This window comes from Myotis davidii, unplaced genomic scaffold (genome assembly GCF_000327345.1).
Source record: "Myotis davidii unplaced genomic scaffold, ASM32734v1 scaffold1065, whole genome shotgun sequence".
Classification (NCBI taxonomy): domain Eukaryota; kingdom Metazoa; phylum Chordata; class Mammalia; order Chiroptera; family Vespertilionidae; genus Myotis; species Myotis davidii.
Window position 1 is genome coordinate 1,447,849 of NW_006297281.1, and position 14,899 is coordinate 1,462,747.

At 58.8% G+C, this 14,899-nt stretch overlaps 1 protein-coding gene across 1 annotated transcript in view; it reads right to left on the minus strand.

Annotated features, from left to right (window-relative positions):
- Nucleotides 1-310: 310 nt before the first annotated feature.
- Nucleotides 311-14,899, minus strand: part of FER1L5 (fer-1 like family member 5) — a 56,534-nt gene continuing 41,945 nt past the window's right edge. Inside the window, exons 24-53 of the mRNA XM_015570046.1 lie at nucleotides 14,554-14,685; nucleotides 13,385-13,548; nucleotides 12,987-13,101; nucleotides 12,146-12,248; nucleotides 11,424-11,587; nucleotides 11,158-11,310; nucleotides 10,792-10,930; nucleotides 10,589-10,666; nucleotides 9,584-9,765; nucleotides 9,247-9,408; nucleotides 8,801-8,902; nucleotides 7,772-7,918; nucleotides 7,533-7,695; nucleotides 7,406-7,428; nucleotides 6,735-6,785; nucleotides 6,528-6,629; nucleotides 6,107-6,226; nucleotides 5,462-5,623; nucleotides 5,138-5,229; nucleotides 4,562-4,732; nucleotides 4,248-4,396; nucleotides 3,894-4,033; nucleotides 2,710-2,798; nucleotides 2,404-2,499; nucleotides 2,067-2,208; nucleotides 1,774-1,873; nucleotides 1,505-1,698; nucleotides 1,237-1,346; nucleotides 833-980; nucleotides 311-723 (exon numbers count right to left, since the gene is read on the minus strand). Coding sequence (XP_015425532.1) covers nucleotides 496-723; nucleotides 833-980; nucleotides 1,237-1,346; nucleotides 1,505-1,698; nucleotides 1,774-1,873; nucleotides 2,067-2,208; nucleotides 2,404-2,499; nucleotides 2,710-2,798; nucleotides 3,894-4,033; nucleotides 4,248-4,396; nucleotides 4,562-4,732; nucleotides 5,138-5,229; nucleotides 5,462-5,623; nucleotides 6,107-6,226; nucleotides 6,528-6,629; nucleotides 6,735-6,785; nucleotides 7,406-7,428; nucleotides 7,533-7,695; nucleotides 7,772-7,918; nucleotides 8,801-8,902; nucleotides 9,247-9,408; nucleotides 9,584-9,765; nucleotides 10,589-10,666; nucleotides 10,792-10,930; nucleotides 11,158-11,310; nucleotides 11,424-11,587; nucleotides 12,146-12,248; nucleotides 12,987-13,101; nucleotides 13,385-13,548; nucleotides 14,554-14,685 — 3,921 coding nt within the window. The 3' untranslated portion in view covers nucleotides 311-495. The remainder of the gene's footprint in view (nucleotides 724-832; nucleotides 981-1,236; nucleotides 1,347-1,504; nucleotides 1,699-1,773; nucleotides 1,874-2,066; nucleotides 2,209-2,403; nucleotides 2,500-2,709; nucleotides 2,799-3,893; nucleotides 4,034-4,247; nucleotides 4,397-4,561; nucleotides 4,733-5,137; nucleotides 5,230-5,461; nucleotides 5,624-6,106; nucleotides 6,227-6,527; nucleotides 6,630-6,734; nucleotides 6,786-7,405; nucleotides 7,429-7,532; nucleotides 7,696-7,771; nucleotides 7,919-8,800; nucleotides 8,903-9,246; nucleotides 9,409-9,583; nucleotides 9,766-10,588; nucleotides 10,667-10,791; nucleotides 10,931-11,157; nucleotides 11,311-11,423; nucleotides 11,588-12,145; nucleotides 12,249-12,986; nucleotides 13,102-13,384; nucleotides 13,549-14,553; nucleotides 14,686-14,899) is intronic.

Below are 14,899 nucleotides of genomic sequence, written 5' to 3' on the forward strand. Positions count from 1 at the left end.
GGAAACAAATGTTTGCCCCCGTAAATGGGGCTGGATATTGTTCTTGCCACTGCACCGCAGGTGTGTCCTGGAGGAGGGTTTGTGGTGTGGCTCCAGTGGCTCACCCCATGGGGCCATTCTCTCCTCACTGCCACCCTTTCCCTCTGTTTCCCTCTGACTTCAGAGCCTCTTCGTGTGGAAGAGACAGAAGGTGGAGGTAGTGCCAAAGGCGACACTGCTTCCTGTCCCTGGGAGTCTTGTCCGAAAGGCTGGCCTTTCATGTGGTCTTCAACACCCGCCCAGTCCCCCCCCCCCCCCCCCCCAATTTGTTACAAAGCTTGTTTATTTCAGTGGAAAATTACAACTTTGTCTTTCTTGATGGAAGTGGTTTCTCAGCAGAATGGCCAGAATATCCCTAGCCCCTTGCTGTCCTAGAAGATAGAAATAAGGAATTGGCAAGAAGCTCTAGGTTAGGGCTGACAGTGGGCAAAGAAAAGCCAGGCAAACCTGGCCAAATTAGCCTTGTGGGGCTGGGAGTTCTGGAAAAATATGTCTTAGGTGATTCATGTGTTCCTGCAGGAGTTGCAGCTGACGGCCTGTTGTAGACTCTAGGGTAGGACGTGGGGTAGTGAGGTTGGAAGAGCTGGCCTTTCTGGTGTTCAGTGAATTGATGATATTGGTGAACATATCCTTAGGTGCAGTCAGCCGAAGCTCAGGTTTGACCCAGCTCATGGCCAAATAGCCCTAGAGGGAATAGGCAACAGTCAGCTGAAGGTAGCAACCAGAGGCTCTCTCCAGAGGCAGCCCAAGAGCAACCAGTGCTTCTGTCCCTGTCCCCAGGGGCATCACTCACCGGAGCTGAGTACATGAAGCTGAACAGCATAAGCCCGATAATCAATATGATTGACATGATTATGATTTTATAGCGATAGCGTTTCCAGAAAACATAGCAGAAGTTTCTAATAGGTGACTGAAACCATGAGAGCAAGGTGTTGGTGCGCCTGTCCATGAGCGTTGAGTCCGAGAATGGAGGACAAAGGGGACCTTTAGATCAAGTTTTCCAAGGCAAAGACCTTTCTTTTTTAAAAAGCAACTTCTGCCCCATCTCCCCCTCTCCCCTTGGCTGTTCTCTCCCGACTGTGACAGCATTGAGCTGAGGTGGTGGGAAGTAACTACCCCTCCACCTGTGGCTACTGGTCACCACCCTGGGTATACGGCCAGGCTCAGCAGCTCGGCTTTCTGAATAGGGAGCCTTACGGGGGAGGGTGGAGTGTAGGGTATTGGTTGGGCTCTGACTGGCCACGTCCTGCTGCCCTGATTAAGGCTTCCTCCTCGGACAGAATCTCCAGTGTCATCTTCACTTTACCCTAGAAACACCGCAAGGGGTGGGAGGCTGAGTTATGGTCGCAGGAACCTCTTCCCAGGACCCACAAAGGGAGAGGGATTTAGGTACGGCCCCCAGGCATTTAGAGCCAGTGATGGGACACAGCACTCCTGTGCAGTAGACACCGTCCCCAGTTCCTACCGACAAGCGCCACTTGCCGTCCTCAAGGACCTGGCAAGGCCACCAGCCGGTTGCAGTCCTCTTCTTAAAGAGGGAGAAGCGCTTGTGCTGGAGGAGGTGGGGCCACGTGGGGTCAGCATCCATCATCCTGATGGAGCACAGGCTTGGGTGCTGGGCCGGGAAGGGCATGTCAGACAGATCCAGCTCTAGGACCCCTGAGCCAAGAGAGATGCAGTCAGCACAGAGGAGCTCCCTGTCCTGAGGTCATAGGCCCTAGGCCAGTAGCTCACCGAGGAAGTCATCAGTGGTGAAGATGTCATTGTCCCAGATCTGGATGATGAGCCGGGCTGGAAACTTCATCACCATGGGGTCTAGGCTCCATATGTAGTCCTGAAGGGTGGCAAAGGAGTGTGTCACCGCCACTCCTAGGAGAGCCCCCTTGGCCCTCTGAGGAGCCCACACCTAGCTCGATGGACTGTCCAGGAAGAGGGCTTCTGCCGAGGCCTCATTCCAAGTGTTCTGGTGCAACTGCAAGTCTCTGAAGGGAGGGGCAGGAAGAGAAGCCCACCTCCTCGTTCATTACCTTCACACTCAGGACGCACATTTGCTCAGCCACCAGGTAGTCCAAGGTGAAGATGAACCGCCAGTTGAAGATGCCCTCGCCAGTCAGGGATTGGTAGTGGATGTCTGTCTTCTGCATGTCCTTCTCTAGCCCGAATAGCCACCTGGGGTCAGAGTCCTCTCACCTGGGCCCATGTGCACTGTCCCCAGTCCCGAGCTGGAGCCTTTTGGGAAGGGCCGCCCAGTGGACGCCAGGTGCAGTGGAAGTGGGGAGGTGTCACCCTAGGATGAGGAGGACCCACAGGAAAGCTAGAACAGGACTCGGGGAGCTGTGCCGGAGCCCTGCACCTCTGCCTCACCCTTTGACGTAGATGTCACTCATCTTCTCGTTACTCAAATTGACACTCTTCAGGTCCACGTGAGCAGTTTTCCAGATAATGCAGCGCAGCTCATACCTGCGGCCAGGGCACCCTGAGGCTTTGCCAAGGACTCACTGCCCAGCAGCCGCCTCGGTGCGGGAGGCTGGCCTGGGTGGCCACCCTCCATGCCCACTCACACTGCACTGGCGGGAAGGGAGTCCCCAGCATTCCCAGCAGAGGGGAGATGCCGGCTGCCCGGTACTGGGAACCCTGGTGCCTGCCCCCAGGAAGTGTGCCCACACTCACCTTGTAGGCTGCCTGGGCCTGATGTTAACTGGGGGGCCAGGAGGCCCCAGTTTCTTGGGGAAGATGTCCACCCACATTTGTATCTTTCCCTGGAGCAGAGATGGGTTAGCTGGCAGGGGTTCCTAGCCTGTCTTTCTGGGAGCCCTGTTCCAGGTTCTTAGGTCTGTGGAGGCCATGTTCCCAGCACTGAGAGGTGGGGTACAGTATCTGAGATGGAAAGACTTCAGACAGGAAGTCAGGCAACTGCCCACCAGCTTCCCCCTTTTCCTTTTTTTTTTTTGGCCTGGAGAAGATGCAGTCAGGGTGGTAGGTATGATGACTTTAAGGCTGATGGTCATGGGGCTGGGACGTCTCTTGTACTGAGTCTGGAGGGTTAATGCCATTTAGCAGGTGATGCTAGAAGCTTCTAGAAAGCTCCAGAATGGTGTTGGGCTTTTATTTATTAGCCAGCTTAGTGGCCCTGAGTCAGAGTAATCTAGATTGCCAGGCCAGATTTCCAGATGGTTTTAGAATGTGCAACCACAGCCCGAGGGTATGAAGCTATCATGAAGCACTGAGGTCTAAGAGGGAAAAGGAAGAGGTGGAACTGCCAGCACTGGAAGAAAGATAAACATAGTCTTTCAAACTGTCTGACCTCATTTTTATTTTTTTGAAGTTGACCTAATTTTTTCTATTGTTTTGAAAACAGGTTTAGTGAGAATGCTTTTTTAAAAATGCTGAGTAGAGAACTTTGTCTAGAATGTGGTATCAGCTTGAGAAATGTAGAGTGAAGGGAGCCATTCTGGTGGCTAGAGGGTGGATGGTAATAAGGCCCTTGAGATTTTTATTCCTTCTGCCCTGGGTTCCTGCAACTAATAGCCAAACGAGATGTGTGATGTCTGTGCATCAAACCTGGTGCTGCTGCCCTGCCCTCCCTCAGGAGAGACCGAGGCAGTGTTGGCCTTGGCTGCCAGGGCGCCTCAGCACGTCCTCCAGTGGACGCACAGCCTCAGTGTCCTGTACATGACTCTTCCAGCTCTGACCCTGTCCGTCCTAAGTGGCATCACTGCAACTTCTTGCTTACTAACATGCAGGCGTGCATGTCTTCTGCCCCTGCGCATCTTTGAAAGCCCAGCTTCTCTCCCTCCTGGGCTGTCCAAATGGGTGTGCCCCTGTCTCCCACTCCAGACCCTCCGGCCTCATACCTGGTCAATGCCTGGCTGGCTGCTGCTGTACAGCATGCGGGTCTCTAGGTGCTCAGGCACCAGCCCCTGGGCGTGCAGGAGGTACAGTGCAAGGCGCTCCTTTTTGGGGCCCAAGTAACGAGCAGTAGGGGGCTGGGGCTCTAGATTGAAAGGGACAGGAGGGGATCCTGAGGTCAGTAGTCTTCCCTTCTCCCAGGTAGGCCCCACCTTCCTCATGCCCAGCCTGAATGGTAGCCATAGTTGCCCTCTGCAGGAGGAAGGAGAAAGCTGTGCCCTCTGGCAGCTCTTCCATCCTGGAGCCTCCCTGGTTTCTGAGGCCTGGGCCTGTGCTTTCTGGCCACGTGCAGTGCTCACCAAAGCGCTGCAGCTTGAATTTTTTCCCATTGTAAAAAACAGAGTCACCATCAGGGTTGAACAGAGGTGGAAGCAATCCTTTGCGCTTGGCGTGGTGTTCCAGCAGGAAGCTTGGGGGCACCTGATCCCGCCACCTAAAGGGTCCTGACCTGTGGGGATGTGTGGGAGGAAAAGGTGTGGGGCCTGGACAGCTTTCGGCTGCAGGATGACAGTAGTGGCGGCAGGGAGAGACAGCTTCAGGCCCTGGCTCCCAGCTATGGGCTCCCACCTCCACCCTTCTCTATGCCCTGGCCTTTGGTCAGGCCCCCTCTTACTGGCAGTATGATTGGGAGAGCCCACAGCGAGCTCCAAAGCCAGACAGGAGTCGGTTTTCGAGGTCGATGACTGTGGCGCCAATCTTATCATCAGGTGAAAACAGGTCAAAGTCATACAGCTCAATCTCTAGGTCCTTCTCCAGGGGGATGGTGCAGCTCAGTTCAAACATCCTGGTGGGATGGCGTTGGAGACCACAGAGACCGAGGCCATGTTACCTACATGCTTCCCCACTAGCATCTCTGCCCCTCGGGCCATGCTCCAGCCCCTGGTTTAGTCGTGACTGTGGAGAACAGAGCCCGGAGGGCTGTTGTCTGCTAATAACCATCACCATGTGTGGCAGGAAACAAGTGATAGGCCTGTGGGTGGGACCTGGCTCCCTTCCCAAACAGCATGTGAGGATGGAACTGGGCCATCCACCCGTTCATCTCCCATCTGGTGAGCACCTTTAGTGCGTACGGCTCCATGATAGGAACTGGGCGGCTAGAAGGGAATGCAAGTTCTTTACTTCTGGGCTTTCTCCTGGCTGCATGGGTGGGAGTGGAGGAGTGGGGGTTGGGCAAGTTGGGGCAGCTCACGTGCCAAAGATGGGATTCAGGGTGTTAGGCTGGTACATGTCTCGGTTGCCAACTTTTGTCTTTCCCAGTTTCAGGATCACATAAGGGTCACACTGGGGGTTAGGCACAAGTGAGGGAAGGACAGGAAATGGAGAGTCAGGCCAGGGAGGGCAAGAGTGGGGCAGAAATGAGCCCCTTGCACCAGACAGAGCTTGTGGGGAGGGGCAGTCTGGGTGGTAGCAGCCTGAGGGAGCTCTAGGACATGGGCTTTAGGCAGGTGTGGAAGGTGTCAGGGCTGGGTGGGGCCCTGGAAGACGGGCACTGCAGGTTTGGGCTGCTCATTACCAGGCCATTGTAGTCTTGGGGCTGCAGGTTGATTGCTCGTACCACGTACACCCGCACCAGGCATTGCTGAGGGAAGTCCTCTTTATGAGGCCAAACCAAGAACTGGCGGGGGGGCTGGGGGGCTCCTGGGTTCTCAGGAAAGGGGTAGACACGGAAAAGGCCCTGTGTGTGTTTTGGGGAGATTAGTGTTGGCAGCCGGCTCTATAGAACCCTCTAAGAGGTGCCCTGGCTGAGCTTAGAAGAGTGGGCATGTAAGGATAGTAGGGACAAAGGTCATGTGGTCGGGGAGAGGCAGGCACAGCAGAGATGCTGTTCAGGGACGACTTGTGTTTAGGAGGCACTGGGCAAAGGAATTGTGCTCGCCAGTCTCTGCTGATGTGAACGCTCATCCCAGCCCCATCCCTTCAGGTCTGAACTTCTCTAAAGCTCCTGGGCCTTGGGAAAGTGCATAGGCCAGAGCTGGGATGAGACAGACCTTACCCTCTGAACCTGCATAGGTCAGTCTGCTTCCCCACTTCCGAAATGGTTTTTCAAGCCCTCCCTTCCCCATTCTACAAAGAGCATATAGAGCCAGGGCTTTTATTAGTCTTCTGTGGACAGATGGACATGAGGAGAAGGGGCAGCTAAGCCGGGCTAGACACCCACCTTGAACTCTCCGACCACAGGGCTGTCTGACTTGGGCTGTTCCTGGTAGAGTTTGAAGGTCTCGCAGAAGTCCTGCAGGCCTTGGAAGGCTGGCACAGCCTCCAGCTCACAGTCATACACCTGCAGGAGGGTGCATGGGACCCCGGCTGCTGGGGAGCAGGCCCGGGCTTGACCAGAGGGCCTTTCCTGGGATCGGGGGTTGAGGGACCACCAGCTGCCAGGTCTTGTCCCCAAGCGTCTGCCCACTCAGCGGTCCCAGGGCAGCCTTGAACGGGTGAGGCTGGTAGAGGTGTGGCCTGGAGTGGGGTGGCAATGAGGAAACCCCCCCACACCGTGGTTTTCAGAGGAATCAGGGCTAGGTCTGCTGGCTGCCCAGCAGGCTTTATTCCACCTCGGCAGTCTCCCTCCTGGGCTTCCAGACCTCCAGGGTGTGGTAGTCTTTGTCCTTGTACTTCAGGGACTTGCCGTCCCCTGTGGCCCAGAACAGCTTGCTCCACCAGTCCACCTCATACTCGTCTTCATCCTGAGGAAGAGGGGCAGCTGGCCTTCCTCTGCCCAGGCTCCTGCTCCCCTGCCTCCCAAGCTACCTGGGATTGCTCCTGGTTCCCCTGGGCTGAGCCCACATCACCTCGGCTTTGCTGGACTTGAAGCAGAACTTTTCAACGAGGTCATCTAGGAGCTGGGAAAGGAGAGGGGCTGAGTCGGGCAGAGCTGGGCACCCCACAGCCCACCCACACCTGCCTCCTGAGAGGAGTGGGTGGAGGTCAGGGCTGACCGCACACAGGTCTTTCATTCTGAGGTCGTCAGACGTGGGACGGGCAAGGAGGAGGGTGCGCCCAGTTCCTGTTCTCATTGCCCACAGCTTCAGACTGAACCTGAAGGGCTCAGAACAGCAGGACCTCAGGGCCCACCCAGACCTACTGCCTCAGAGTCTGCTTTTGCGCCAGAGGTCCCAAGGATTCCTGTGCGTTCAGGTGACAAGGCTGCTCTAGAGCAGTGGTTCTGAACCCCGAGAGCATTGTAATCACGGGGGGCGGGGGGCGCGGGGGGGATCTTGACAATAATGCTGACCCTGCGCCCTGCCCCCAGCAATTCTGATGGAGCTGGTCAGTGGCCTGGCTCAGAATTTTTTAAAACTCATGGGCAATTCAAATATGCAGTCCAGGTGAGACTCACTGCTTTAGAATTGTCGTGTACTGTTAGCCTCCCCAGGGGCGCAGGTAGCAGAGCCCCTCAGGGACAAGGGCTGGGTCCTGGAAATGGCGTGGGAGAAGGTGGGGCCTCAAGCCCATCACTTACCTGGTGCTTGTTCACTGACAACTCTGTGGAGAAAGCAATCATGCATCTCAGGAGGGGCCCAGGGCCCTGTCCCTCCCTGTGCCTGCTTATTGGTGAGGCCTGGGAAGGGCTAGGAGTAAGGACGTACTTGGAAGCCGTGGGGGCACGTAGTCCGAGGCCCAGGGGTCACAGAAGTAGGGCTGCAGGGAGTCAATGTTGGCCTGACCCACCAGGGTCTGCTGGCCGAAGTCCTTATTGTCCACCACCTTCAATACGAGGGGCAGCGCGTAGGCCTCCTCCGTGGGCATGAACTGCAGCCCAGAGAGAGGCCCCGTGAGACCTCGCTTGAAGAGTGGGCTGCCCAGCCCTTGCCTGGGGCCTGCTTACCAGTGTGAGGAAGAGGACTGATTGGGCAAAGTTGGGGTTGGTCTGGAAGTCCCTGATGGGCTCTGTCTGCCGGGCCTCTTCCCAGCATTCCACCAGCAGCTGGGGGGAACGCACCTGCTTCATGTTCCGGAGCCCCCAGACCAGGACCTGCCGGAGAGGGAGGGGCGACAGCCCCTCTGTGGGGGGGGTCTCTGCTGGCAGTGATGGTGCATCAGGGAGCACGCAGGGCCGGGGGCAGTGCTTGTCCTCAGCCTGGATACTCCTCCCTCCTGAGGGAGAGGCCCTCTGGCCACTGTGACTGTCCCTCACTGCCCTCCACTGCCCTTAGGCATTGTCCTTCCCTGTCTGGCCTCCCATCAGTTCTCTGAGGAGGAAGTTCCTGAGGCCCCCACAAGCAGGGGGTACCCAGATTTCTCAGGTTTCCTAATATCAGCTACTCATTGCTGACTTGTCTTCCATAGAGCGCCATGCCATTCAGTGGCCCACACCCTGTGATTGCTCTCAACTGGCAGGCACTGAGCTCCCAGGAGATGCCCATGCCCCTCCTGGTCAGGCCCTCCTAGGACCAGCCTGGGGCCTCACCTGGGGGGAGAATCCAGTGCCCACAGGCCTGACCATCTTTTGCTCGTTGCCAGGTTTGTGGCGATTGCATAGGTTCCCACGTGGGGATTTCCATGCTACTCTCAAAGAAAGGAGACTCGTCTGGCCTTGGAGTCAGGGCCTGGCCCAATTCTGGTCTCCACTGGGCCCATGTCACTGTCTCTCAAAGCCCCATTTCCTTCTCTGAGAGCAGCCCTGCCACAGGGGCAGCACGCGGCTCAGATGCCACCACGGGTAGGAGTGCCCTGTCTACTCCCTGCAGCAAGTGTGCAATAAAATAATTAAACATGTCCTCTCAGAGCTGCTCTTCATTCTCTCATCTCCCTCCATCTCAGCTTTGGATCAGGGGGTCAGGACCACCCCAGGAGGGTCAGCAGAGCTCCACGTTCCCTGCCCACCTCCCCAACCTCCCACCCCAACCATCATCACCTCCACCGCCATTTTCCTCAGCGTGGGCTGCATGCTCTTGGGGAGTGTGAAGACCCCGTTCTTCCAGGGAACACTTAAGATTGGCAGCTTCCTTCTGAGACTCTGAAGGGATGAGATGAGAGAGCAGGGAGCACGAGGCTGTTCCCTACTGCCTCATAGGGGCTGTTCCTACTTGTTCTCCATCCACAGCTCAAGCAGGTCCCTGAGAGAGCTCAACTGAGGCGGCCCCCGAGCCCATGGGCGGATGGTGGCTGGAGAGCTAGGTTAGGGGGGCAGACTGGCTGGGTTCCCCAGGCCCCGAGTTCGGGTTCCAGGCCCCAGGCCTTTCTGAGGGGGTTGGGGGGGTGGAGTCAGGGACCACTGGCTGTGGGAACATGTCGCAGGGGCATGAGGCAAGGTGGGGCACCGAGTACTACACCTCCCAGCAGGCTCCTCTCTCCCGGTACCTCAGTCTCAAGGATCAGCTCACAGGAAGCCAAGATCTCGCCCTCTTCCTCCCCCAGCTCTTTTACAAAGGGATGCCACCTCATGGGGGGCAAGACCCGATGTTGGACATCCAGCCAGACCACTGGGGGCCACATGCTCCGTCCCCGGAAGCTCTCCTTGCCCTAGAGGGAGAGAAATTTGCAGAACAAGGTGCCAAGCTAGCGGATTCTGGCTCCTGGCTCCTACCCGGGGATCCCCATGAGTCTAGGGAAAGGGCTAACCGGTATGTGTACACGATGCCCTGCGAGCCAGGCCCACTGGAGCACGTTCCCCTCTGCCCGGCCCAGTCCGCCGTACCCGCGAGTCCCGCTGCCACAGTTCCAGCACCACGAGCGGCGGGCTCTCCCTGGTGTCGTGAGGGCTCTCGTACAGGAGGAGGTGCTGGAAGATGAGCGTCTGGGCCCACGTGGGGGCTGCAGAGCTCCTCAGGGTTTGGGTGCACTGGCTATGGTTCAAGAAGACCAACCGGACGAAGGGCTCTGGAGGTTGTGGGGGAGGGGCGAGTCTCACTGTTGAGCTGAGTGAAGCTCTCCTCTCCGGCCGCCACCGGACAACCTGTCGGGGCCCCAACCTAGGGCGTTTCCCAGGTAGGCCCAGGCGGGGCAGCCCCGCCACTGCCCGCTGTGCAGAAGCCACCTCAGTGTAAGCCACAGAGCAAAGGGACAGATAGGCAGAGGCCCAGGGTCACTGTCTCATCTGCTATGGTTGAGGCTGGGTGGCCAGAGGAGGAGGGCCAGTGGCTCCTCCGAAGGAGCTCTGAGGACCAGGCTACACGTGGCTGCCTTTTCGCAGCATCAGCGAGCGGCCTTGGCACCGGGGAGGATCAAATAGCCTCTCAACACAGATGCCGGTGCCCAGTGGACACTGCCCAGCTCAGCCCTCCTCCAGCAACCTGGCTCCCTATACAGCCACCAGCAGGACAGGGCAAGCACTGACCCACCTGGAACCTTCCAGAAATCGCCACCCCTCCTCCCTACCCCTCATCTGTCCAGCTCCAGGGACACGTGAGTTTTCCAAATGGTCACTTCTCTTTTGCTTTCATGAACTCCTCCCTGTTCAAGGCCAGCTAAGTGGTCCCCCGAGGTGATGCCTGCCCAACTCCCCTCTTAGTTCCACAGCACTGGGGACACACCTCAACAGCAGCCTTGCTTTGTATTCCTTGTTTTTGTGTCTTTTCCCCAAACCTGGGCCATGAGCTGCTGGGAGTTGGGGGTGGTCTGCATATTGGTCACCCTCATCCTTTGCCATATTTTTTATCCTGGGCCCCTGGGGAGCTGGGGGAGAAAAGGTGCTGCCACCTACCCTGGAATGTCTGGACCTGGTTGCCCATCAGGTTCCGGGCCTGGTAGATGTAGCAGAAAAGCTGGTAGTAGTGGGGCTCTGGGTAAGAGAGGAGTGGACTCTGTCACCTGCCCCCAGGACTCCACCCCAGCCCTCCCCTCTCCCTGCCCTCAGATACGGGGCCTCAGAGACCACCCAGGCACGGCTCTCAGAGAAGTGCTCACTGTTGAAGATGCAGTAGATGAAAGGCAGGTGGGGCGGCGGCGGGGTGTCCTCCGGGGCAGGCTTCCAGGGGCCCCTGAGCGTTCTGCTGAGACCCCGTGACGGCGGCCTGTTCTCTTCCTGCCATTTCAGATCCTTCCCCTGCCCACCACAGTCTCCCTGAGGCTCCTGGGTGCCCATGCCCAGGTCCCCCTTTGCCCTTCTGGGCTCCGCCCTCCAAAGCCTGACAATGTGGATCCAGGACGCAGACTCCCCACCCTTGTGCTGTCAGTGCCCCAGCCTAGGGCATCTGCTGCTGCCACGCCTCCCTGGGCCCGGGCTCCAGGGGGTGGGGGCTGGGAGGAGGCGCCCGGCCCTCTGAGCTTTACCAAGGACCCCTCCAGGAGGAAGATGGGTGCGATGCCCTTGTCCTTGTTGGGGGCCAGCCTGCGGTGCCAGCAGCGGCGGCGGAACTGGCTCTGGGGCTGAGGCTTCAGGTGGAACTTGGAGCCCATGGTGCCGTATTCCCAGCCCTCCTCCTCCTGGGTCGGGCCAGGGTGGTCCTGTAGGGAGGACAGCCGGGACAGCCTCCTGCATGGCCCGGGGTGGACCCTGCCAGCGGTCCTGCCATGTCCCCGCCCAGGTGGCCCCTCACCAGCTGCAGGAAGGACAGCGTCTCCTGCTCCAGGTTCAGCTTCCCGTGGTTCCGGCAGCGCACCCGCGCCCAGCGCCGCCGGCGGCAGGTGTAGTAGGTCTTTTCCACTGAGTTCCAGACCGGAGGCAGGCCGGAGGGCTGGATCCCCACGCCGTACTCCCAGCCTGCAGGAGCAGGGCCGTGGCATGGATGCCCAGGTCCCACAGGCTGGGAGGCTGGGAGGAGCCTGAGAGCTGGGCCCCAGAAGGCAGGCTACAGGGGCAGCACTGCCCTCGTCCAGGTCTCTCTGGCCCTGGAAGGTGTGGTCACACTGTGTCACCTCGGTGGCCTGGGCCCAGCTGCCCATCTCACAGATGAGGAAGGTGAGGCTCAGATGTCATGTGACCCATACAAGTTCCCACCGCTCATGAGTGGCAGGGTTTGGGTCTTGAGCCCAGGATTTCAGACTTCCTGCTGTGGGCACCTCCCTGCAGCCCCCAGGGGGAACCCCAGCTCCAGAGCCAGATCCTTGCTCAGGCACTGAGAGGTGCGTTCCACCTGCCCTGTCTCAGAACTGGGCCCAAGTCTGTGGGGAGGGTCAAGCCCTGCTCTCGGGAGGCTGGGGGACCCCAGGAATTCAGGCCCATCCCACCCGGGAGCTGGGCTGTTTTCAGGCTGTGGGCAGTGTCGGATCCTGGCAGCTCCAGGCCCTCCTGCCCGCGGCCTGTGAGCAGAGGACTGACCCTCATTGTCCACCGCGTGGTTCAGCTCCACAGTCCAGTTCTTCTTCACATGCCAGCCTTGGGGGCACTTCACATTCTCCCGCGCCTCCACGGGCTGCCCGTTCTGCGGGTGGAGAGATGGCGGGCTGAGGGGTGTCTGAGCCACCTGCCCGCACATTTGCTTGACCAGGAGCAGACGGCACTTGCGACTTCTAATGCCACTCAGTCACTGAATATGCCTTTACCGACTCGCCTTTTCAAACTATAAATAAACGTATTTTTAAAAGGAAACTTTATATGTCCACTCTCAGTGGACAATCAGCATCACTCCCCATAAATAGGAAATACCCGTGGAGATGACTGAAAGCAAGCTTGAGCGTGGCTGCCACCTGGATGCTGCCACCGGCCCCAGCGCAGCGGCCAGCCGCCTGCCCAGGGGAGCCCAGCGTGAGGGGTAGACCGCCCTGTCCTGTGCAGCAGTCGCCGGCCTCCCGGGGCCGCTTACATTGAAATCAATGAAGTGAAACAAAACTCAGTGCAGTTCGTCCCCCTCACAACGCCATGTTGCAAGTCCTCAATAGCCACACGTGGACAGCGCAGATATAGACCGTTCCCATCGTCACAGCGGGTTCTGCTGGACAGCAAGTTCTGCTGAGACCAGCCCCAGCCCCCGCCTCTCCTCCCCCTGAGGAGGCCGTCTCATTGGAGCCATCATCAGTGCTGGCCCAGGGTCCACACAGAGGGGGACGGGCTCAGATAGCAACCCCTGGTCTAGCGCTCTTCCCACTTGGACAACCCAGCTCCCAAGGTGGCCATCTGGTTGCACTGCCCTCGCGCCCCGAGGTGGTTTCGCCCTGCTCACCACGTCAGTGTTGGGGGTGGCTGCCGGCACCCAGGCCCCCGCGAGGTCCCGCTGCTGGTTCTCGTACACCTCCTCCAGCACCTGGCTCTTGTTGATGTCTGTGTCCAGGAGGAGTCTGGGGGCAGCGACACCTCGAGTTCCCAACACATCTCCCCAAACTTCCAGACCCCTGGGGTCCTCCTCTGCTGGCTGAGTGCTCCCTCCTTGTGAACCCCACCTGCTCGGCAAGGCTGGGCAGTGGGCCGGCTTGCAGGGCAGGGTGGTGGGCAGGGCTTCTGCCTGGGCACCCCAACCCTAGGGCTGGGCTCCAGTGGCTGTGTGCCTGCCTGTCTAGGCTGCTGCTGACCGGCCTCCCGGAAGAAAGAAGTGTTGGCTCCAGGCCCTGCACCAAGACTTACCTCCTCTGAGGCTCCACCGTCCACTTCCCCTCCCAGTGCCATCCCGAGGGCTCCTTGAAATCCTCCTTGGGGAGAGCCTTGTGCCCCAGAACGTCAGAGAAGTTGGGGCACTGGTACAGCCCCTGCTGCCCCCACTGGTCTTTGTACTTGGCCTGGTTCTCATACTGGGGATGGGAGTGGAGGGAAGGCTGTCAGTATCTGCTGCCTCCCCAGCACACAGTGGGACCGCAGAGACCCTGGTGGTGCCTGCAATGGGGCCTGTCTGCTTTGTCACTGCTGGTCCCGGGGGCCCTCCTGCTCCACCATTTGCCTCCTCTTTGCAACCTCGGGGCCTTTCTTGCAGGTTCCCCTGCTGGGTGTGCGGAATCCCCCTCTCAGCATCTCCTAGCCTACAGAGGAGCTGGTTACGCAGACTATATGCCCACCCGCCACACAACTCAGGGACCGTGAAATGTGTTTAATTCAGTAAATTACAAAGCCTGAAACTCTAAACCCACCTCCCTTCTGCCTTCACAGCTTAGCCTAAGCCAGCCGTGGGCAAACTACGGCCCCCTGGCGCCTGTTTGAAGTGAATAAAACTATTGAAAAAAAAGACCGTACCCTTTTATGTAATGATGTTTGCTTTGAATTTATATTAGTTCACACAAACACTCCATCCATGCTTTTGTTCCGGCCCTCCGGTCCAGTTTAAGAACCCATTGTGGCCCTCGAGTCAAAAAGTTTGCCCACCCCTGATAAGCCCTGCTCACCCACCCCCTGGGTTCATTGCCCTGTGGGAAGGCGCCCTGTTTCTTGTCCCTCTGACAGTGCCAGGCCTCCCTCTCCCTGGGACCACCAGCCTGGCCTGAAGGACCCAGGCTGCCCGACTGGTGATGGACAGGCCCCTGCAAGCCGGGGCCTCACTCACTCACATGCTCTGACCTAACAGGGAGAAACTCCCCATAAATCTCCACTAGGGAGAGAGCGACCAGCCCCAGGGGACCACTCAGTGACCACATGCCTGTGGCTTGTGAACCAGGGACCCCAAGCGGGCAGTGTCTGCGGTCGCTCCGCTGCCTTTCTCCATCAGACCCCCTTCAGAACCCGATTCTCGGGGACCGTTTCCTCGGTGCCGGGCCATTGCAGTTCCCCCGCTTCTGTCCCCCTCGCCCCCCACCCCAGCCTCTCACCGTCTCCGCGTACACGACCACCTGGCCCTCTCGGAGCAGCTGCAGGTCCCAGCTGTCTGTGACGTTGCCCAGCCACATGCAGACCCGGAGATGGGCCGGGAGCGAGTCCTTCTGCCCTTCGCCCTCTGGGTGCTGAGTCAGCGGCAGGTCAAGCCCACAGGGGTGCGGGCCCCCCGGAGGCAGGGGTGCAGGTGAGGGAGGGGCACACACCTGCTCCTTCACCCTGAGCCCCGGGAGCAGGGGCCCCACACTGAGCCGAGCTAGCTGATGGTTGTACATGTGACCCCACACTAGTTGGGGCTGAGGGGAGAGGGGCAGTGCTGCCAGGAAGCAGCAGGAACACTTG